The sequence below is a fragment of the Strigops habroptila genome, chromosome 1 (assembly GCF_004027225.2).
Source record: "Strigops habroptila isolate Jane chromosome 1, bStrHab1.2.pri, whole genome shotgun sequence".
Classification (NCBI taxonomy): domain Eukaryota; kingdom Metazoa; phylum Chordata; class Aves; order Psittaciformes; family Psittacidae; genus Strigops; species Strigops habroptila.
The window spans coordinates 138,327,743-138,350,252 of NC_044277.2; the positions used below are offsets into that span (position 1 = coordinate 138,327,743).

The 22,510-nt window shown below is 36.4% G+C and overlaps 2 protein-coding genes across 13 annotated transcripts in view; both read right to left on the reverse strand.

Moving 5' to 3' along the window:
- The window catches only part of NEK10 (NIMA related kinase 10), a 96,947-nt gene extending 80,978 nt beyond the window's left edge, over positions 1–15,969 (reverse strand). For 6 of the 9 annotated variants that reach the window (XM_030512387.1, XM_030512371.1, XM_030512363.1 and 3 more), the window contains exons 1-12: positions 15,779–15,969; positions 13,436–13,502; positions 11,963–12,077; positions 11,577–11,637; positions 10,252–10,382; positions 9,644–9,742; positions 6,755–6,839; positions 5,942–5,983; positions 3,865–3,943; positions 3,458–3,525; positions 2,355–2,434; positions 1,092–1,178 (exon numbers count right to left, since the gene is read on the reverse strand). In XM_030512387.1, the coding sequence (XP_030368247.1) occupies positions 1,092–1,178; positions 2,355–2,434; positions 3,458–3,525; positions 3,865–3,943; positions 5,942–5,983; positions 6,755–6,839; positions 9,644–9,742; positions 10,252–10,382; positions 11,577–11,637; positions 11,963–12,036 (806 nt within the window). In that variant the 5' untranslated portion in view covers positions 12,037–12,077; positions 13,436–13,502; positions 15,779–15,969. Of the gene's footprint in view, positions 1–1,091; positions 1,179–2,354; positions 2,435–3,457; positions 3,526–3,864; positions 3,944–5,798; positions 5,871–5,941; positions 5,984–6,754; positions 6,840–9,643; positions 9,743–10,251; positions 10,383–11,576; positions 11,638–11,962; positions 12,078–13,435; positions 14,463–15,778 lie in introns of those variants that run through there. The other 3 variants (XM_030512353.1, XM_030512378.1, XM_030512405.1) reach the window with 3 other exon arrangements.
- A 258-nt stretch (positions 15,970–16,227) lies between these two features.
- The window catches only part of SLC4A7 (solute carrier family 4 member 7), an 89,580-nt gene continuing 83,297 nt past the window's right edge, over positions 16,228–22,510 (reverse strand). For 2 of the 4 annotated variants that reach the window (XM_030512303.1, XM_030512329.1), the window contains one exon: positions 16,228–20,699. In XM_030512303.1, coding sequence (XP_030368163.1) covers positions 20,618–20,699 — 82 coding nt within the window. In that variant the 3' untranslated portion in view covers positions 16,228–20,617. The remainder of the gene's footprint in view (positions 20,700–22,510) is intronic. The other 2 variants (XM_030512313.1, XM_030512322.1) reach the window with 1 other exon arrangement.

A 22,510-nucleotide genomic window follows, 5' to 3' on the forward strand; every position in this document is an offset into this window, starting at 1 on the left:
TATCTGCAGTACCACCTTCTTCTTAATGGCATTAGTGCTACAGGGAGCACTGATGGCATTCACTTGTAAAGTCCATCTATGGAATTGGAATAATTCCACAAATAATTGTGATTCTTCTCTAGTATGGTTCGAATACTAAGTTTAGAAAGGGGATTGGATATATAATTTTAAATATTTATACAAGATTTTCATTAACTTCACCCCCATTAAGCTGAACTTTCCATAGGAATAGGGTTTGAGATTTCCATTTTCACTTGAAGCAAAAAAAGCTGCATGTGTATTTGATGAAACATATCAATTCAGATTCACATCTTAATTTAAAATTATTCTTAAGCAGCATTGAACTTCATCCATTTCCTGTCTACATTAAAATTCAAATTTTATTACAAACTTTTGGTTTATGCATAATTTAAATAATTTCAAGCTCAGAAACTAAATAAAATCTTTTGCTATATTCAGTTCCTTTAGTCATATGTAAAATAATTTACATGTGTGAAATAATTAAGCATGAAATTTAAAAAATAGTTTTAAATGTGATTGATAAGTGACATTATCAAATTTGAGAGTCTTTTCGTTTCTTACTGAAATGCAGATATACTATGCTCAGCTTGCAGTCTTAGCTAAAGAACTGAAGGAACATTTATGATTTTCTGACTGAAGGGGTGTGGGGTCTGATGTGGCCTCTGCCATAAACTGCAACATCTAAATGTCTTGCAATCTTTTTTACTAGTTTATATTGGGCATCCCAGGAACTGTCAGAGTTCAGTGCGATTTCCATCTAACCGCTCAGGTCTGCCAGGAGCAAAAAGGAGATGCCCTATGCAAATCGACTGCTATCACTTTATGGTAACATGACAAATTATTTGCACTGCACTGTAGGCCATCAGTGGAGAGAGGGGACATATAGCTTATAACAAAACTACTAGAAAAGATTTTGCTGTATCAGTGTCTGACTCAAAATACACAGGTATCAGAACTTTACCTTGAGTATATTAAAATGGCACATTAAATAATTCTTCTCAATAAACATGTCCCTAAACGAAAAAGTCAAAATATGTTTTAACACAATTAATCTACAAGTGAAATCTCACCTTTTAGAAAGCAAATCGTATTCACGCAATATCACCAGCAAGTTCTCAACAATGCTGAGCTCACTTATCTTCTCCCTACATTCTGGACTACAAATTGATTATTCCTGGCATTTACATGAAATTAAATTATATTAAAAACCCCACATTGCTCTTTAGCCTCCCTCCTTATACATTTGATCAATTATTTTTTCCTCAAGTCTTAAGTAATAATATCATATTGTGCACACAAATATTGTGCACACAAACGTATGCTGTCAAGAGTGACAATGCAACAATTTCCAATTTTCCCAATACAAAAAAGGTAAATGTGAATGCATAAAAGACACGCATGTATTTTATTCGTTTCTTACTAGAAATGAAGCAAATTCAGTACATTTTTAGAATCAACCACAATTTCCATAAATATTTGCAATATACTCCAAACACTTTCTTGCCCAGTTCAAATGTAATACATTTAATTCTGTGAAGAAAGTTAAATGGAAGTTGAAAATTAATATATAACATCATTTAAATTAAAACTTATATAAAACAAATGAACTCTAGTAGAATGAAGGAAATTTGGGAAAAGAAAAAATCCAGTGAAATGTCATAAATAAATTCCTACTGATCTCAAGGAATTGTATCTATGGTCTTCAGTTTTGTAATTTTCCTTATAATTTTTCATCCAAAAGAAAAAAAATTGCTATAGCAATCTGGAAGTCAGCAGCACAACAATGCAGAAGCAGTTACTTTTCTTCTGTAAAAATATTAAGGATGAAAGATGCTGTATGTTCCTTTTACTTTTTTCTCCTCCATACCAGGAAAAAAAAGTCTTATTCTTTATTTAAAACAGCCATTAGTGAAGAGAGGATACATATATATATGGATTTGAGTGTACGCGTTCATTATTTACTACACTGAACAATATTCTTGCTGGTTATCTTGAGGCACTGTTATATTAAGGTTAGCATAAAAGATTTTGATATGCAGCAAGTCAGTAAGAATTCCAGAATCCTGCATAGGAATTGAGAAGAGAGGTTCTATGACTCCAGTCTTGCAAAGTTCTCCACAGGAGCAAGAAATTTGCTGCAAGGACCAAAGTTTCTCCTTAGTTTCTATTGCTTCAGTATAAAATTAAGCATGTGTCATAGACCTTCACAGAACAAGGCCACGTTTTGAATTAAAAAAAAAAAAAAAGTCTTCCTCAAACAGCAGTTATAATATTGCTCAAGAGAGAACAACAAAATGCTTTTTGTGAACTACAGCACATTAAGTTGAACCTACCTTTCTGCTAGACTAGTCAGAGCAAGGAGGGCACCCAAAAGCACATTGCTGTCTCTGGCAGATAATAAATTTACTAAGGTCTGGAAAATGAAACATCAAACAATATAAATAAATAAGTTACGTTCTTTCATGAGTCAAGCACATATATAGTATTTGTTGACATGACAAAATTAAGATACCAAATCCTTACACAATACACTAAAAATCTTAGGTACATATAAAGTACACTTTAATATACATTTAAACTCTTAGAATACACCCAGTCTTAGGAGAAGCAAGGATGTTTCTTCTCAAATGCAATTAGCATCTCTCTTGACTGCTAAAGCATCTGTCCAATTTAATATACCATGGTAAAAATTTGTTCCCATGTAAAACATTATGGAACTCTAAATTAAGGCCTCGTGAAGCAAAAAATTCATTTTCAGCTTATATTTAAACAATAGTGTATGTTATTTAAGGTTCTGCATTGTATTCTGTTAATGCTTTATATCAAAGAAAACTTCATATTTGTCTAGATTCTCCAAAAATATGTTGTGTGTTACTATCTGATCACAACTGCCAATGTTTTTACTGCAGTATAGTGGAATCTCAAAGCACTAGTTAGACTGATCTTGATCTCTACTGTTTCTTAGTTTGGCCACAAATCAGCAATGGTTAAGTATAGATCCTTAGACTGTCAGTAATGTGTAGCAAGGGATGTCTAGGTCGTCACTGTTCCATTTAGACACAAAACACTTCATAAGTGAAAAATCGTAGCAGAAATCTATGTAAAAATAGAAATAAAAATGTATTTATCTTTTTAAAATATATAAACCTATTTGTATCATAGTAACATGTAGCTCAGGACAGTGTAAATATAAGTACTAATTTTTATATGAATGAGTTTAGTCCAAGCATTTAAGATCTATTTATCCCAAACAACTAATAACCACCCACCAGGGCAATTAGCTTGCATACTTCTGTAAAACACAGAACTGAGATTATCTTACTTTACAAGCTTGACAAAGTAAGGAATTTACTCCCACCTAGATCAAGTCTGAAAAGCATAAGTCATTCAGTTATGTAGTTAATTTGTTATAATTAGAATTTTATAAAACACTTACTTTATGTGCTCCGCTTGATATAACCCATTCTCTCTGATTATTAACAGCAGCAAGCTTTTGGAAAATGTCTATGGAACAAAGGAAGCCACATCAATTGAAGATTTACTACTCAATATTTTTCATTTTACTGATCAGATAATAAAGGAAAACACTGGATAAGTTCTTTGAACCATGACCAGCTCATTTTGGTCTGTTACTTCAGTGCATAAAGAGGTAGTAATTTCTTAAAGAAATACTACTTATGTACAAAAACGAGATGTGCTTTCCCACAGCAATTTCAGTTTTTACTAGTTTGATGATGCCTACAGTAAATCTAGTAATATCTTACTTAGTGACCATTTCAAGTATTTTAAACATTTTAAGCCTCACACAAAAAGTTGTAAGTGCCCTCATAATTTAACACTTACATGTCATGTTGACCAACTTGTCTACATTATGCTGCTCTTCTCCGTAATCAAGATAGCCATTTGCTACTGTATCCATATACTACAAGGGGGGGGGGGGGGGGAAATAAAGGATATCATTAAAAAGAAAGTTTTAATTCATAAACCTAGAGTGTAATCGACAGAAATAGCCTGTAGGTGGTGCATATGTTTCACAAAAAAAAATAAGTAAGTCTGCAACATCCTGCCTACTTTTGCTGTAAAACTTGTCAGGGAACAGGAGAGATCTAGGAAGCATAAGAGTTCAAATAGCAAGTGTAAAATTCCACAAGAGGGAGATATACTGAAGACTATCAAATACAATGACTCTACTTCTAGGACCAAATTCCATTCTTTGCAAACTGCTTGATAAGAGTTTTCTGACAAATTATCACTTCATGTTTCTGCTCTCAGACTTATCTCTCAGCATCTACTCTTGGGCACTGTTTGGAACAGCTAACAGCTAGTTCAGACATAGGTAATTGGTGGGAAACGGTGGTCAATCTTTTTTAATAACGCTAATAACTTCCTGGTCAAACATATTTTCCAGGAAACGAGAATTACCACACGCATGTAATGTTTGTTAGTATACAAAGTCATTAGACAATTCTCAGCATCACTTCTATATTGGTCTTACATTGGCATTTTCAAATTTCCAGAACACTGTATGGGGATATTACCACAGTTTCAAGTAAATGGTACAGAGAGGCAAGAACTATAGCAGCAGCACATCATTTAGAAAGAAAACTTACAAGCTGGACACTACTATGCAAAATAGTATTGGTAATAATAATTTTATTAGTGTTTTCTACTAAAACATCCCAAAACACCTTAAAATGAGAACAGTTTTTTTTTTATCTGAAACTGCTTTCCCAAGTGCTGTACAGAATAGTATAATAGAGGACTTCTATTAGATTTGTCCTCTATTAGATTTGGCAAGAAGATTTGGATGCACAATTCACCTTGAAATTACTACCAAATTTCTGAGGGATTTTCCTCTTAGCTATAGCTTTTTTCAAACTGCTGGACACCCATTTAACACTTGATTTTATCTTGTTGCAAAGGACACAAAAGATTAACTTCCCCAGAAGTTCAGAAATCATAAAAATTGCACCTCATGGCTTTTTAAATTCTCTATGCCAGCAACACATCATTATCGATTACACAATTTGGGTTCCTGCTGCTGAGGACGACACTTGCAGATGTTGCCAATGTCTCAGCAGGCCATTGCACTTTGCACTCTGCAAGCTCCTTTAAAAATATGGCTAACCATTAATGACATGCAACATTAGAAGTGCCAAGCAGTTCCTGTGGGAACCATATCCGTTACAAACTAATAATCTTTAACTCCTGCAACTTTAGAGATGTTTCAAACAGGTGACTATCTGACCAAAGGGCTCACAGCGCACTGTTGGTTCTTTGAAATACAAGTGACTTCACAAATATTAATAAATGATGACTTCATTCCTGAATGACACATTTGTTATAACAATTATAACAAATAAATTTTTTTTCTAGAAAGAAAACTCCCAAGGATATCAAAGTTATTCAGGATATGTCATATCTCACTGCTAAATTGGCACGGATGAATAAGTATTAGAAACCAAGAAGTAAAGCAGTATTAACACAGAGCAACAACAATCATGTTTCATAATGCAAAAGTGCTGTAGTCCCCAAATTTAAACCTGTTTCAACATTCTATCACTATGCTTTTACCTCTGAAAAGTCATTTGCTACAGTTTAAGGTGACTTTACTCATCCTTCTTTTCTCCTGATTGAAACAATTGTGATGATTTTTCTAATTCTCCTCCCACTTCAGGAGGCATTTGTTAAGCCTCCTAACTAAAAGAGCTGGGTTAATACTGCTATATTATAAGAACAGTTTCTTTTTACACTAGTGAAAAAAAAACAAACCATACCAACTGCTTATGTGCAGAGGAATGGAGTCACTTCTTTCCATAAATCAAGAATTCATGTACACTAGTTTTTAGTGTGTATTTCATTCTAATGGCAATGATCTGAGATGCAACATAACGCACAAAGGTACTGTGAGGAACTCTACCTGAGCTAGATTTTCAATCGCACCCAAGCTGTGGAGCGTTTCCTGATAGAAAATAAAAAAAAATTAAAAAAAAGAAAAAAAGGTCAAAATACAGAAAACACTAGAATGAGAGAACACTAGAACATAAGTGATCTGTTTGTTATGAATGTTGAGAAACCTTAACTCCAGCAGTTGAAGTCAATGAATTCTGGAGATATTTAGCACCTTCAGAGTTCAGAATTTGTTATACTAAGTAGATAAATAAAAACACAGAAGTGAAGTTTTGAAGATTTTAAAACTGGAAAAACAGTATAGGCTTTGGAACACACAGAAAAGAAATACACAAAGACAAATATCTGAACAGATGTCTCAGGCTTAGTCCTATGAATAGCGATGATAATAGCCAGCATAAAATTAAAAGCTATTGGTTTTTAGTTCAGAACATTGGGCAGCTAGGAGGAATAGGCAGCTTTCCGTTTTCTTCACCTACTACGTTATGGGAATTTTACATATCTATATGGTAAAGTCAAGCACGAGGTCTAAGGCTCAGAGCAATGACCAAACCATCTGTTACGGAGATTTACAGGTTCTTTGTTAAGGTTAGCAACAACAGACCCTACATAAGGTATATCAGAACTTGAGCAAGTTATTGAGTAACAGTGCAAATTCACTCTTGAAATCTGCTTGTTGCAAATCACATCCTCACATATAGAAATATAGGTACATACATATAAGAACACACATTTTTATACACATGCAACAACACAAGTCATATGCATGATGTTTGTGTGCATTCTTTTATCCAAGCAAGAAACAGTATTTTGACATACTGACCTGATAGCATGGATCCCTGATTAATAATCTCAGACAGATTAATGCTCTAAGAAAATGGATGGACGAAGCTTGATTAACCCATTCCCTGTAAAAGAAATGTTCCACACGTAAACCAAATGCATTTTAAAAGAAGTGTTAAAACACATAAAAAACCCACTTTGATTTGGGAATTGACTAGAAGATTAATGACCTGCAACAGTTGTACTATACCATAGTATAGTACAACATCCTACACTATAGAACTTTTAATACCATTTATATTCAAACATAGTAACAGCTTTAAATAAACTTATTTCATTATATAACCATTGCCAGGCCATCACTTCTTATCACTGACCTGATTGCAGGAAAGTACATGCACAAACTGATCATGCTTTGATATAAACTTACTTTAAGTGTTTGGATCAAAGCCCAAATGGGCAATATCAGCAAGAAACCACATATCAAACTTCAGTGCACAAAATACATTTACGTAAAAATATGGGTGCTACAGAAGTAAAAATAACTAGATTTGAAATACTTTGTTTAATTATCGTAATCTATCCTGGGCATTAAAAACTCTAATACTTCTAGTCCTTAGAATAATTTATTTAGTTTAAATGTTCTTGATATAGGATTATACTTTCAAATAGAACTTCCTCCTTTATATTTCTCCATACAATTCCTCAGCATGGGACTTGGCAGAAAACACAAATCAGATTTGCACAAAGCATTCAGGGGCAGAAAACCTGCCTAAAATACCAGTAACAGAATCACTATTTCCATTGTCTGTTGAAGACGTATATCCCCATTTTCCTACTTAAAATAAACCTAAAATTGGACATCTCTGCGCTGCTATTTTTGTTGTTGTTTTAACTGAGAGGACAGAATCTGTAGTATCTGGGCAAGCTTCCAAGGATTGGAAGAAGTCTATGGGACATGGCAGTTCTCTTCCATTTTTATCATTTGCATTTGGGAACAATGCCAATAGCTAAAAATATTTTGATAAAATTAAATGTTTTACAAATACATGCTAACAAAATATCAGCTCTTCTATGCCAATATGCTGCCCAAAAGAATACTATCTTTTTTCATATTTTTATGATTCCTTACTTGGCCGCTTCAGAATGGTACAAAACTTTCTTGGAAAGAAAACAGCAACCTGTACGGAAAATGTGTTGGTCAGGTTTTAAAGTGGCCTGAAGATCGTTACTGCGGTGGTTCTACAAAGTTACTCTTTCAAAAAGCTGTGACTCTTGACAGAAGTTAGTTTCTTTAACAGAGCAACACATCTGTCACATTTCCAATCAGGGAGAGTAATTCTCTGAGCCTGGCTAGCATTTGCGAGTCTCTTCTACTATAGTTACATTTACAATACATGTTACTAGATACCCTGGTGTGTGCAAAGCATATGCCAGCAGGATATTTTCTGCCTGCTTAGTTATATTCCTTATCCAAACTACTTAAGCTAAGCTGATCACAGCTTTCTTATCTCCACAGGACTTCTGCTGACACAGCAATGCCAGTAAGAGGGTGTGATTTTCTTGCACCCCAACCAATATCAGTTATGCCAGCAGAAGTATGTCATGCAAATCAAGGTGACAATTTCCAAGGCTCTGACACAGTGCAATGACAGTAGTTCCAAAGAAAGGATATAATCACAATAAAGTATTTACAAAGGGCAACTAAATCACCTTTGTAACTGCACTTACCTTATGAGTTTTACATATCTACTAATATATATTCATTTCATTAATCTTACCTGAGTGCTTTGATTTGTAATACAAGAGGCTGGTTTTGCTGTATCATCAACAGCAAGTGCCAAAGAAAACAAAAACCAAAATATCAGCTAGGTATGCCACAATGTATAAATAGAACCTGGGAGGGCACAATGTAAATTCTTCTTAGATTTTTGGCAAATTAATCTGAGCCACAGACATCCCATTGGTGGGTACTGAGATGATAAAGTTCACTTGCAAAAAAGAGGTACCAGATTTACAAGTTACTTAAACAATCTGTCTTAAACTCACTGCTATCTAGATAATCAAAGATGAGATCCCTAGTTCCGTAGTTAGTTCTGAATAAGGGTCTAAGCAAACTATGTGATTTTTTTTTTTTTTAAGGTTCTTATGTAAATTCTAGCAGTTACACATCAATACCTTTAAATGCTCTAGGATTCCTTCTTTAAGCTTCTGTACCACTTAGGATTCTTTTACATGTACTCAGGCTTTAAAAAGGAAAAATAGAACACACTGGTGTGTAGGAAAAGAAATCCTGAAAAAATGCTTTTTTTTTTTTTTTAATCATTTATCTATTTTTTATTTTTTCTCAAAAAACACTTTTTTTTGTCCCCACTATTTTTTTAAAGTCCTCACTTTTTCCTTGCTCAAATGAGAGTAGCTAAGAATGGAATTTCCCTTTCTAATCCTGTTATACACACAAATACAAATATTAACAGCAGCATAAACTCATCTGAATTCTGAGAGCCACTGGCCTTTCTATATAAAGGCAGCAGTCCCTAAAATACAAATAAAGTTGGTAAAATAAAAAATAAATTTGAAAAGCAAACCATATATTATAGATATCAGATACAGACAAATCGTCAAGGAAACATAGCAGCTGTTAGAATTTTGGTCATCCAAATTTCACCGTATACCCAGTCCTTCCTTCCTCCTTCCCTTCTTCCAAAGACCGAGCATTCCATCTTCAAAGCCAATACAAAAGTGATTGTTTAAAACTGAGATTATGCAGAGATGTGAAGCTGGTAGTTTCCATACAGAGGTCTAGTGTTGAAACATATATGCCATATATATTGTGAACAATATGGAACATCATCTATGCATCTTGGTTATTCACTTAAGGCAAGAAAGAGTGACTCTCCTTGGATATCAATGTGTTCAATATACTTACCTGCAGGTAAGTCGGTTCTTAACTAAAGATGTAAAGATCTCTTGAAACAGCTGATGACTGGGATGTTTGCTAAAATTTCTCTCATTCTTGTAGGTCACGCTAATGAGGATTTAAAAGAAAAAAAATGCTGAATTGCTGATTATCTTGCCACAAGATGATTGCAGATTGCTAGAACTTAACATTAGCAAGAAAAATTAAGAAACGTTATATCAGAAGTTATTATGGAATAAACCATTTCAGATTTCCAGACATTAACAGTATGGAAGAACATTCTGCCTCATGCATAATTTGGGCCTGTTTCAATGGTATAATACAAGCTTTCCAAATAAGGAAACCATTACTTTTTAAAACTTTACTATATTAACTCTCAACAGGACACTCTGCTGAGCAGGAGCACGTGTCTGAAGCTGACAAAGGCAGGAACACCTGCAGTTAGCTTTAGAAAGTTAAAAATACATAATTCATATCTCAGATAGTGGTTAACATGAAAGTACAAGTAACAGACATAAGTATAAATATAAAGGCCTTCAACAACTCAACAAGCTTTAGACACAGAAAGATGTTTAGAAATACAACAGTGTCATCATATTAGCTTTTTACTTTTTTACCTAAAGTTTTCAAGCTCAACAGCTTCTGATGATTCTTGCCATTGACCATGGGGGTTTTGTTCATTGATTTTGATATTTTGCCAAGCTCTTGTCACACTGGTTCGACCATTTTCAAAATGCATAGCTGGAAGCTAAGGAAGAAAGAGATAGTACTCATGAGGCAAACACTGCTTTTTAAGTTTTGTAAGAATGTTATCAAGCAAAAGTACCTTTTCTCAAGTTCTGACTTGAACTTTGAACCTATAACTTGCCATTATAAAATATACCTCCCTCACCACCCCACCACCACCACCCCACCCCACCCCCCCCCCCCCGGCAAAATAAAACTGGCATGGTAGAAAACCAGTGCAAAGCAAGGCTGGAAAACAAGTACATGGAGATATATAAAATGTAAAGAATAGTGTCTTTTAAAATTTGTAATAGTAAAGCTCAACAGAATCTGGAACGCACATTCATTACCTATGTTCCTTACCTGTCCTACTTCTACAATTGCACAGCCTTCATATCCTTTTTAGGTTGTAGAACTCAGACATTTCAGCTTTCTGCTCAGATGCAATTCCATGCCTCTATCCAAGGAGGGAGTGCATAACTCCTATCTCACATGGGTGAACCCCTAAGTCATCTTGTCATATCTTTTTACAGATTAGAAAGGGAGAAAATGTTCTGGCATTCTAAAGACTCACACCCATCATCATGTGTTGCGACTCTCACCCATCATCATGTATTGGTTTTCTCTCCTTCAAATGGCAAATACAAGACTCACTAAGTGAGTTGAGGTGAAGGAGACTTTACTGTGTCCTGTAAGTTTCATGCCTTGATATTTATACCAAAGATTTTTAGCTAGAGTGTTATTTTCCAAAGACAAAGTGTTTATTGTTAAAATGCTCATCTTATTTTACATTCTTTACCACTCTTCACCATGTTGTAACTAATACATCTCGTGAGCCTACCTTCTCGTGACATTGTGGAAGGGCATGGAAGAAAACTAATCTGTTAGGCTACTTGACTACACGTAACAATAGCTGGATAAAACCTGCTCAAGATTCAAAACAAAGCAATTTTTTCCTGTTAAAATAAAAATTATGACAGAGTTGAATGGGCTGCAGGTCAGTTTCCTGCTTTCACACTTTCTAAATGGGATTTGTCCCACAGAGAAGCTCCAACTTTGCCAAAAAAAAAAAAAAAAAGACATCCACTACACAAGCTTTTGCCGATATGTTTAATCACAATGGAACATAATAATAGTATCTTATGCATTTGCCACAAACCATTACTTATAATTATACAATTTTACAGCATGTTTAATAGTAGTTATTGAAAAATACCTGTTGGTTCCTTAACTGCACATTTAAGAGAGACTGAAGTCTTTTAAGATCAGAATAATCCCTAGGATAAAACACAATAGCATTAATACATGTGTTAATAGTCACATAAAAGTACTTCTCTAAGAGTAAAGAAAGTTAATGAGCAGCAACGCTACTGACAGAAAAGAAAGCTTTCTAGTGTTGCCTAGTGGCTCCATTTTGCATACAGAAGAATTTATAGCTTCTCCAGAATGCCTTAAATCAACAAATGTGTAAATAAACTTCGTGACCAGAGTAACAGTTGTCATGTTTATACTGCATTTCAAATTAAGTATTCTGCTTTGGCAGCTAGTGCAAATTCCACTTGGGTCCTGCTGCAGTTCAAAGTAAGATGTCAGATACTATACCTCATAGAGATCCCATGAGGTTTTTTGTCTGCTGCTTTTTCTGTGCTCTTCAACTTTTTGTCCTGATCAGGCATTGTGTATCACTATTACCATCATGTGGCTAAGAACTCATTTCCTTAAGAAAATAAAGGAGATAGAATTGTATCATCGCAGCGAAAGCAACACATGTTTACTTATAGAACCAACCGATACAATTTTAAGAAAAAAAGAGCTTTACGATTTTTTTAACATGAACCCTTGGGCATTATATGAAGATATCCTTTAGAATTCCAGATATTAACAAGAAAGTAATTAAGCTAACAAAGAGAAACCTCAGTTTCCCAAGATATGAGTAGATAATACTGGGTGCCTTTTTATGGCATGTATTCTTTATAAGGATTTTTCCCCTCTTCCATCTAATTACCATTATTTCTCCCTGTAGATTGGCTATTCATGTTACAGCAGTGCTTACAGGCTGACATCAAGGTTGTGTCATGCATGCTGCTGTCCAGACAACAGAGAATAGTTTTATCATCTAAATAAGACAGATGAAGGGTAGAAACAAATGAGATGCATACATCATGCAGTCTACCAAAGAATCACATAAATTTACAGTTAAATCTAAAAATTTTCAGCATCATATTTGAAAAAAAGAACAAACAAGTAATCCTTGGGTCAAACCTCTAAACCATAAACAGCAGGATTCCCAGTCTGGCTAGGATTTAATCCAAACCTGTTAGGTCTTTGTGATTATTTACAAAATCTTACAGCTGTAGACCAACCTTGCTTTAGGGCTACAAGCCCAATGTTTTTGCTGTTTGCAGTATCTTGGTCAAGATGAAACAGAGTAAAAGACTAATATTGTAAAGGTTCTTTGTCATTACAGATCCAAATGTCCCTGTACAGAATCGAACCTGACAAACATCAAGGCAAATTCTCTTCATGCTATCTGAGGATGGAGGGCAGCCCTCACCCAGCTCTGAGGACTTATCCTGAGGTTACCTTTCCTTTTTCTAGAAGCCCCGAAGCCAGCGCAAGTCAGGAAGCACTTCAACAAAAAGAGGCCAGGCCTGGCCACAGATGGACTCTGCACAACCTCTTTGGTCTGTCAGCACAGTGTCACCACAGGTGCACAGCTCACTGGATTGGGAAACCTGATTCAGGTTACAAATAGTCTCTCCTACTTTAATCCTGATTACCTTACACCTTGTCCCCAAGTAGTTCTGCTGTACAAGGGCAGGGAAAATACACAGAAAGGAGCATTTATCCATGCAGCTTAGTGTTGTGCCCTTCAGCTTTATTACAGAGATAAACCAATCAATCAACAGGCAGCCGCTCATGAAAACGGCAAATCCTTTCCCCCTTTCCTTTCCCTTACAAACCTCAGGCATTCCCTGCCACTTCTTCAGCTGATTTGACCCAAACCTGAGAGAGTTTAGGCAGAAAACAACGTGCCTCCCTTTATATAGTCAGTTTTCTACCAATTGAGCTCACCGTTAGTGTGGCCTGATATGTATCTCTGTGTATCTCTGCTGACAAGGCAAGGAGCAGGAATGCACCGCTGTAAATAAGAGGAAGAAGAGCAGAAAACGCTTTCATCAGTAGCCAGTCATTAAATCAGGTGCTTGTATTAGCAACCACACCTCAGTGAGGGGCAGACAAAAGGAAACAACCCCTTGTTTTCCTTGTATCAGCCATAAACCTGAGAGAAACCAGACATGAAATATTTCCTTACCTATTCCCACAGTTATTTGACTTACTTGAAATCACTGAATAAGTTCCCAGCCCTGTGTTTCTTCTTTACTTGTGCCAGCAGAAATTTCCACGGAGCCAGGTTATTAACTATCCTCATAACTCTCCCCCAGCTATTAAGCCAGCCGTGAGTAATGTGTAAGAAAGAAACCAAACAGCACTCACTTTTCACTTAGGTTGTGCCAGAAAAAGATTGAGATCAGACAAATCTTTAAAAGAAAAGAAACACTTTAAAAGGAAAATGTCTTTACAGTCTAAAGTCTTATTCAACTCCATTTAAAACAATGAAATGTGAGCAATATGAACTAATTCATCTTAACTGGGGATAATTTCATTTAATTAGTTATGTTAATTCAATTACATAGGAAGCAAGATGCATTCTGATAGTGCTGGTATGCAGGATAGGACAAGAAATGCTCCAAGAACCCTGTCAGAAATGAAAGAATTCATATGATGAGAAACAGAAGACAAAGGAATTACCACCACAGACTTGATCTCTGGCCCAGTCTAATGTCTGTCGCAGATGACATAAGCACACAAAGCTTCAGAAGGTGAAAAAAACCCCAAAATAAATGAAAACAGAAAGGTATGTTGGAGGGTAAATCTACTGCCAGGAGGGTAAATATACTGCCAAACTATAATGTAATGGTTTGAAACTCCCCTAAACAAAAAGATGTCTTACAGTCGTTATAATCTTTATTAGCAATAACTACTGGATATGGATCATTTGTAAGCCGACTAGTTTCTTATTTTACCCTCGAATTCCTCTCTTAATCCCTCCAGTGCCTGAGTTCTACTACATAATTATACATAAAAGGTTAACTGGCTTAAATGGATAAAGAAGCAGTAGATATGCTAGATCTTGGCTTTAATCAGACTTTTGATGCTGTTGCTAGACAGGAATGTATCTAATACCATAAGCTGGGAGTGAAGTCAGAGGAAAATTCACTCCATTATATTATCAGTATAATATTGTCAAAATAGAAATGCATTTCAAATACACTCAAAATGATGGCAAAAGAAGCATCAGAGATGATGAAAAGTTCCCAAAAGGCACTTTTCTTTCTTCTGATGAAACCAAAGGGAACCCCGGACCACTTCCCCTCTTGTTCCCAGACAGCACAGCAGCCAGAACTGGTGACAGCTCATCTAGGAAATTCTGCTGATGAACCCATACAATGTTTGAAGACTACTTCTTACACGTTTTATCGGCTGAATCAATATGGAAATCTGCATGTTTTCTGTAACTGGAAGCTTCCACATGTGTACATTTATTAAACATAATAAAGTCTGAGATAACTTCTTTGAAGGTTCTCTCAAGATTACCTAGGGTCCAACAGAAGGTTCCTGTTTTCCTGACAAGTTGAAATACTCAAGCCACTGTCGGCTTGGGCTTTTTCTGTTTTGTTTTCCCTCTGCACCACCCCAGTTCCCGTGGAGCCACAAATGGCCAGGCCCATTCCCAGATTCCTGGAGCCATACAATACGAGCCTCTAGACTATTTTCCAGACCATAACTTTTATCTGCTTAAACAACTTTTAACCCGCCTAAATTCACCCTATTAACCTGCAGCTCACAGGTGTAGGGGAGAGAAAAAGGGGGATTTCTGAGGTCTGTGGCAACTCAGGAATAACACGTAGCTCTGTGAAATTCATCCTCTCTGCCCTTGCCACCAGGCAGACCTTTCTAGGGAATTGTACCACTACGGCTTAGAGCCTGGGGGAATCACGAGAGTGTTTAATACTGTCTGAAGGCTCAGAGGTGGTAAAAGTGCAGGGCTGGAGAAGACGTCACTAGGTGTGGGGGAAAGATGGGGACAAAGCAATCCTTATTTTAGAGGCAGTACTAGTTAGCTGGGTGGGATCCGGGCTGAGATGCGCCCCGGGTTGGCAGGGGGCACTCTGCACTAACGGGACGTCATTTAGAAGCATAGAGATCCCCTGGAGTTACCACATCTTACCCGTGGCTAAGCAGGCCTGCCTCAGCACTTTCGTTCCGTGAAGTGTTTCATACCAGCGTGCACGTTTACGTCCATTCCTAAACGCTAACGTTATGACTTCCTTAACACCAACTTCAAAACCTTACCACAGCTGGAGCATGCAACTGTCCGGTACCTCCGTGACAAAGCAGCGGCACGATGAGAAGACGGCAGCCTAACCTTGCCGCCTCCTCCGCCCTCCGGCGGTGGGTCTCCCTGCCGCGGGGCAGCGGGGCGCTGCGAGCCCCTCGCAGAGCCCGGCCCCGGCCTCTCTCCCGGTCGCTCTCACTCGGCTCGCCCCGCTCCGCGCCTGGCCACGGCAAAGCTCCGACCGCCGGCAGCCGAACCCCGCCCGCCGGGCCAATCGCAGCCCGTCTTCTTCGAAGACATGGCCTCGCCGGCCAATCGCAAGCCGCCGTGTTCTGCAGCGACGCCGTATCCTAGCGACAGCGGCGGCTGTTGCCATAGGAACGAACCAAGGGCCGCCTCCCGTAGCGTCCACCACAGCACCCACGGGCCCCTGCCTGCCCACAACAAACCCAGGCACAGCCTCAACAGAGTTCAGTAGATTGTTTATTGCTTTTACCGACTTTCTGAAACGTTACAAAAGATAATTTTATTCTAGCAGTAATTAAAACAACAAAGGCTGGATCTTTCACATTAAAGACAAGTTGCGTTTTTCCTGTATAAACTTAATGTTGACTCTGCATTTGGAGCGATGTTTTCATTTGCTTTGGGTTTTGTTATGAAGTAAGAAAACACCATTGTAATAAGAAAAGCAGTCATAAAAACTTCGAACCGTACAGTATGTAATCACATTTCAAATAATCAGTATTAAAATCAAACGTGTAGTTCAGCTACAGAAGCTGAACCCTGGAAGACACCTTTGCTCAGGAGAATCAGCAACAGTAGAAAGAAAAATATTATAAATGATGTGTCTTGCCAATAAAGTCATTTAGAAAAGTATCGATTTTCAAACTCATTATTCCAAATAAACATCAACAGTTACTAAATTCAATATGAAAGTGTCTTTAGATTAACTTCAATGCCAACTACAAAGTCCTACAGTTTTCACTAAATGATACAAAATAAAATCAACTTAAAATCATTAAGCAATTTGCTTTATTTATAGCACTACTTTTTATGCTGACTCAAAGCCGTGTGCCTCTAGTCTTAAAATCTGCTGCAAAATAAATTACTGTTGGTATAAACAAAGTTATTTCACACATTGGTACTGTACTTGATAATTAATTTGACCTAGATGAGTAATTAAAACATTACTAATCATATAAAGCAAAAAGAAAACTAAGATCATGGTGCCGCTCATCTAACTGACTACATTTGTGAACTGAAGATCACGAACCGTTCCATCTCGCGATGCACAGAACGTATGTACAAGAGAACCCTTCTGAATGGTGCAGGCTCCGCGACACGACACCTGTTTGTTACAGACCTGTTTTACAGCCTTTCGAACCTGCCTTTGCAAAGGGCACAGATTAGGAAGTGATCAAGTAAAGAGGGAGATGCAGGTGAAGCAAACAACAACTTACAGGAGAACTTCCATTAAGTGTAGCAAAAAATAGCCAAGACAAAGAAAAAACCCCAGCGGGGCGCCAAACTCTACCCTAATAGATTTTCTGATTGACAAACTTGGCAATTTGGAACATTTCGCTGAACAATCTTATACAATATTATGTTGTAGCTGCAAACTTAATCTAGGAAGAAAGTGTAATTAACTTGGGCATATGTAAACAGAATGAAAGGTGTGTCATTGTAATACGTATGAAAATACTACAAATGAGTTCTGTAGAATATAATTTAAACACAAGACTGCACTTTAAGTGAAATATTTTAGACGATAATTTAAATGGAGTGGTCAGAGTTAAGACCTACACTTTATGTAAACATTCATATTTATAAATAAATTAGAAAAAAGGAAAAGAAAAAAACAAAGGAGAGAGAAAGAGAGGGACTTCCTGAGGTGGCTCTGCAGCCAGACACACAGTAGCACTAAGCTCCATTCTGGGAAACCAAGGCATCTAAAGAAAGTGCAGGGCTGTTTATTTTCCTCTTAACAGTTGGAGTGGAAATATATTGGCATAGTTTATACAGGGCTTAACCCCTATAAAAGAAAAATCAGTGCACAGCAATTATCACTGCTCTTTTGCATCCGTTAAGGCAAAACAAACATCTACTTACGGTAAACTACATCCTTAGCTGTTTAATACTACGTGTGATTTTAAAGCAGAGAAGGTGTAAAATGAGCAGCGAATCAATTAATCATAAATTATCAGTGGGGTTTTACACGCTTCATACCAGATCTTCTATTCATACAGGGGGAAAAGTGCAACTGTAACAAGCTACTGACCAAGAACAGCGGAACTAAAGGTCACTGTAAACTGCTTTGCAAGCCATGGTATTTCTGGCACTGATAAAAAAATATCCAGACAATTAAAATTAAATAAATACTGTGATTAGACTTGGAGGCTTTGGTTTTTTTTTCCATTCAGCGTCCCTAGAAAAATATCTACTTCCTGTAATATCGACCAACACTTAACCCTTCTGAAGTAGAAGCCAGATACAACGTGTGCAGCACCAGGGAACCCTGATTCCAGGCATTAAAGAGTTAAAAATTGAAGAGGCTTACAGTCATTCTTTGGGTCTTTGGAAACTGTTACAGGACTGTGTACATTAAGTGTAAAACATAACTGGGAGTAGTAGAACAAAAGTAACGTGTTGTGGATAACACTACGTAAACTGCCCAAAGTATCTTCCCTCTTTGATAGCGAGAGCTACTCAGTAGTCAACCACTAACCTGCAGACGCGGTTTGTTTGTTTTGCTGGGTTTTTGTTTTGTTTGGGTTCTGTTTCGTTTTTTTGGGGGGGGTATTTGTTTGTTTGTTTGAGTTTTGTTTGGGTTTGGGTTTTGTTTGGTTTCGGTTTGTTTTTAAATAATGCAGAAAGTTTTGGGAGACCATCTGCTTAGTTTCACTGTCTCTCAGTTTGAGTAGAGGGAAAACATGGGTATTTTCTGAAAGCGCACATACTCAAGCTAAGGCACAAGCTATGCGATCATCTAAGAATGAAGGAACATCTATACAGGTCCTTACACAGGACTGGTCAAATTGGTAATGCAGACCTCACTTGCTTCGCCACTGACCTGAACCTTTGTTATGACAGTCTGGATACAGTTACTCATATTGCTGGACACTACGATTTACTTTCTTTAAACTGTCCTCTCAGAATTCAACCAAATTAAAAAAGGAAAAATAAAAAAGAAAAACATTAATTACATTGAAAGGGAACGGTATCAATCCATGTTACTTACATGCTATTTTTAAATGTTTCTATTTATTCTCACCGATTGTTTTATTTTTGTAATAGCCAATTATCTTCCACCTAAAGTGGTATTTTCAGATGAACTCTGCCCTCCTCTGGAATCAGCTCCTTTTCCAGTTGTTGAGAATTTTATCATGTGGCCCATGGTAAAACTCCCAACTCTGCCAAAAGCAGAATTAAGCAAACAGTATCTTCATTTTAAATGAGCACAGATTCTAATTAAAGCCACTGTAATACATCCAGAAAGGGCTAGTGGCAATTCAGAATGTAAAAGAAATAATTTCAAAAATTAAAGCAAAAAACCTAAAGTGTAAGGCAAGAAAACATTAATAATGGAAACTGCACAGGTAATCGATCAAGATCTTTGTTTATACATAAAATTCTCATTATTTCAAATCTTATAATGCTGAACACTAGAAATTGAAAATGCAAGTACAACTGCATCTTTATCAGTGAGCCCTCAAAAATCCCATTTATTTTAATAAATGAATATTTACTTTTCCATCTTACATGATAAAAATTTATACTAATTAAAATAAATAAAATGCTTAAAAAATAAGCTGGTGTGCTATCATATATGCCCTTTACAATGGAGAGGATCAGAACTGTACACACAAATACCACAAGCAATTTCTAATCCATAAAATAATACTGATCATAAACTTATTACAGAATTAAACTACAGGTAATTTAATAAAATACACAGTAAATTTAAAAATCAAGAAATCTATTTGCTAAGGACAGGAAGTACTCTAAATTTTCAGTCTTAGAGCTGAGTAAATCAAACTCTGAAAGTTGATGGAAAAATAAGTACCAACAGGAACAAAAGACTCAAAGAGAACTAGTGTGGTAAGTCTGTGTAACTTCCTAGAGACCGAATTGCTGTCTGTATTGTGTAAACATGGAGTGTCCAGAATGATAAATACTGACTTGGGACTGTAACTACAGTTACTGCACTCATACTGCTGCTAGATAATAATGAAAAACCAAGAGTGAATTTAACAGGGAAAAAAAAGGTAGCAGAAGAGGGTATTTTTATATGTATCTTAAGGCTTAACTAACCTGACTTAGGGCTCTAGGCCACTTCTGTAAAATAGGAGAGACAGAATCCAGAAAACACTAGCATGTAGTGGAGACATAAAACACAGTAGTTCTTGTCAACAGCACATTAATATTTGTTCTATGAAATCACAAAAAAAGTATACCCTGCAAAAAAAGCAGTAACTGCCTGCATGGAGAACAAACTTCTGTAGCACACATTATAAACAGAGGTATTGCAAAATTTTAAGCAAAGTGGACCAGTAATCATCAGCAAAAGCTGATTTAACTTTTATGCACATGTTGATTATTGAAAATAATACGCATTCATTACAATCTTCCTATTTAAAAATGAAAATAAAATTTCCAATAAAATAAATAGCTGAAGTGTGATTACCACTCATTTGTAGGAAAATCTTCTCATTATGCAAGCATATCTACAGTGCCCTAAACAATGGCAGAATTAAATATATGACGCTCCTTAAACTGGAAATCACACTTCCATGGTATAATATCCTACAGCGATATATATACACACACAAATACACGCAATTCCCCTTGGTTCAGTTCTATAAAGACGTTTCGGCATCCACGTATTTCACAACAGGTGAATCTTCCACATTTATTTTCACACACTCTGTTTTTTCAGGGCTGTTGGAAAGCAAAGAGGAAAAGGTAAGGTTTGGTTCACTTTAGTAAAGGTTAACTTTCAACCATTTTATACTTAACAATGAACACTGAAAGTATTTATGTAAGGATACTTTTATGATGATGTATTTCTATTGCATTCTAGTAATTGTTAAATACTATTCACAGAACAGTACAAGCTTAAGAGAGAAAACACCAGTATCTCATCAATAGCATTTCCAGTCCCACCACTTTTACTGATTCTATTGATTTGAAACTGTTCTGCAAAACATCTTAAAAAAAAAAAACAAACCACCACAAAAAAACACCACCAAACCAAACCATCTAGTTAAAAATACTCAAAAATACATAAGAAGCATTCTTATTAATACTGCTCAATTACTGGGCAGAGAAACAATTCTATCCACAATACAAGACTGGGAGAACATGACAGTCTTTTCAAAATGGGAAACCACACTTGCAGTAACAGTCAGAAATCTGCCTAAGTGTCCGTTCAATGGGAAGACTCTGAAGACAATGGGCTGGCTGACACCTGAACAACTGACCCTCTTTAGGGGCACAGTCACTGAGCAGTGGCTTATCCAAGGACAGAACGGAACGTCCTGAGGTAGTTAGAGGACAGTAGAAGAGAAACTGGAACAGCATAAGAGGATTCTCTAGACATGAATTTTAGAAGAGATGACACATGCATGGACTTGCTCTTTAAGGAAAAAAAAAAAGGTATTAGAAATTTATGCAAAGAGAAAAAATCTGTGATTCCTCAGAAAATGTACCTTAATAAAATACTTGAGAAAAATTCCTTAGTAAGTGTACCTGGACACCACAGAGGCTGTAAAGTATAAGAGATAGTGGAGGGAGTAAGAAAAAGCAAACTGGATCAGTCTGAGAAAGACAAAACCATCTAAAATATATATTTTATTTCTTTTTTAAAGGTAAGATTTTTAAGAAATAACACCAACCCATGCAATGGGTTGTCTGAATTCCAAAAGATGCCATTTGCTTCAAACTACATCCTATTTGAAACCTACACATCTGAAAACAGCAGTACCTACAGAACCATTTTTACCACAGCACTAAGCATCTGTCCATACTACCAGATGAAGACTGTTACTCAAATTAACCTTAAAAGAACTGAGATGAAAAAATTACTGGGAATTACTTTAGACTGAGCAGTGGCAACTACCCTAAATTTCTCCAGCACCCACTATACAAGAAAGGGCTGCAAATACCTCAAAACAAAAACCAACTGAGTGAAGGCTCAGGGAAGTCCTGATGCCTTAACATTTTCCAGATTCATGCAGTATCAGACTGCCTCTTGAAAGAGCTGGTTTCTAGCACCAGTGGTTTTTATTCTCTATTTGTAGTTTTAGCAAGTTCCCTCCCAAGATGCACTTTTTACCACAACTAATCTAAAGGTGAGCATGTTATGGAATCAAAGGGATATGTCCTATAGCAAAATAAAAATAAAAAAATAAAAAAATAAAAAAAAAAAAAAGATGGAATACTGAGTATTACCTATGCAGATCAAAAAACATTGCAAACAGATCAGAAGCCTGATTAGCTAGTGCTGCATATAATTCTGCTCTAACTTAACCCACTCAGGAAACAGGAAAGCACAAGATAGAGTTGTACTTTCTAACTGCCTGAAAACCAAATCTAAAAATTGTCATTCTTCTGGAAAGAGAAATACAGGTCTGTACCTCTTCAAGCCTTATACACTAAGTGACTACCAGATAATGTACTAGAAACATACACAAATTCTGTAACAGGTTTCTGAAAGTTTTCCTGAAAGAAAAAAAACAATTAAAATACAA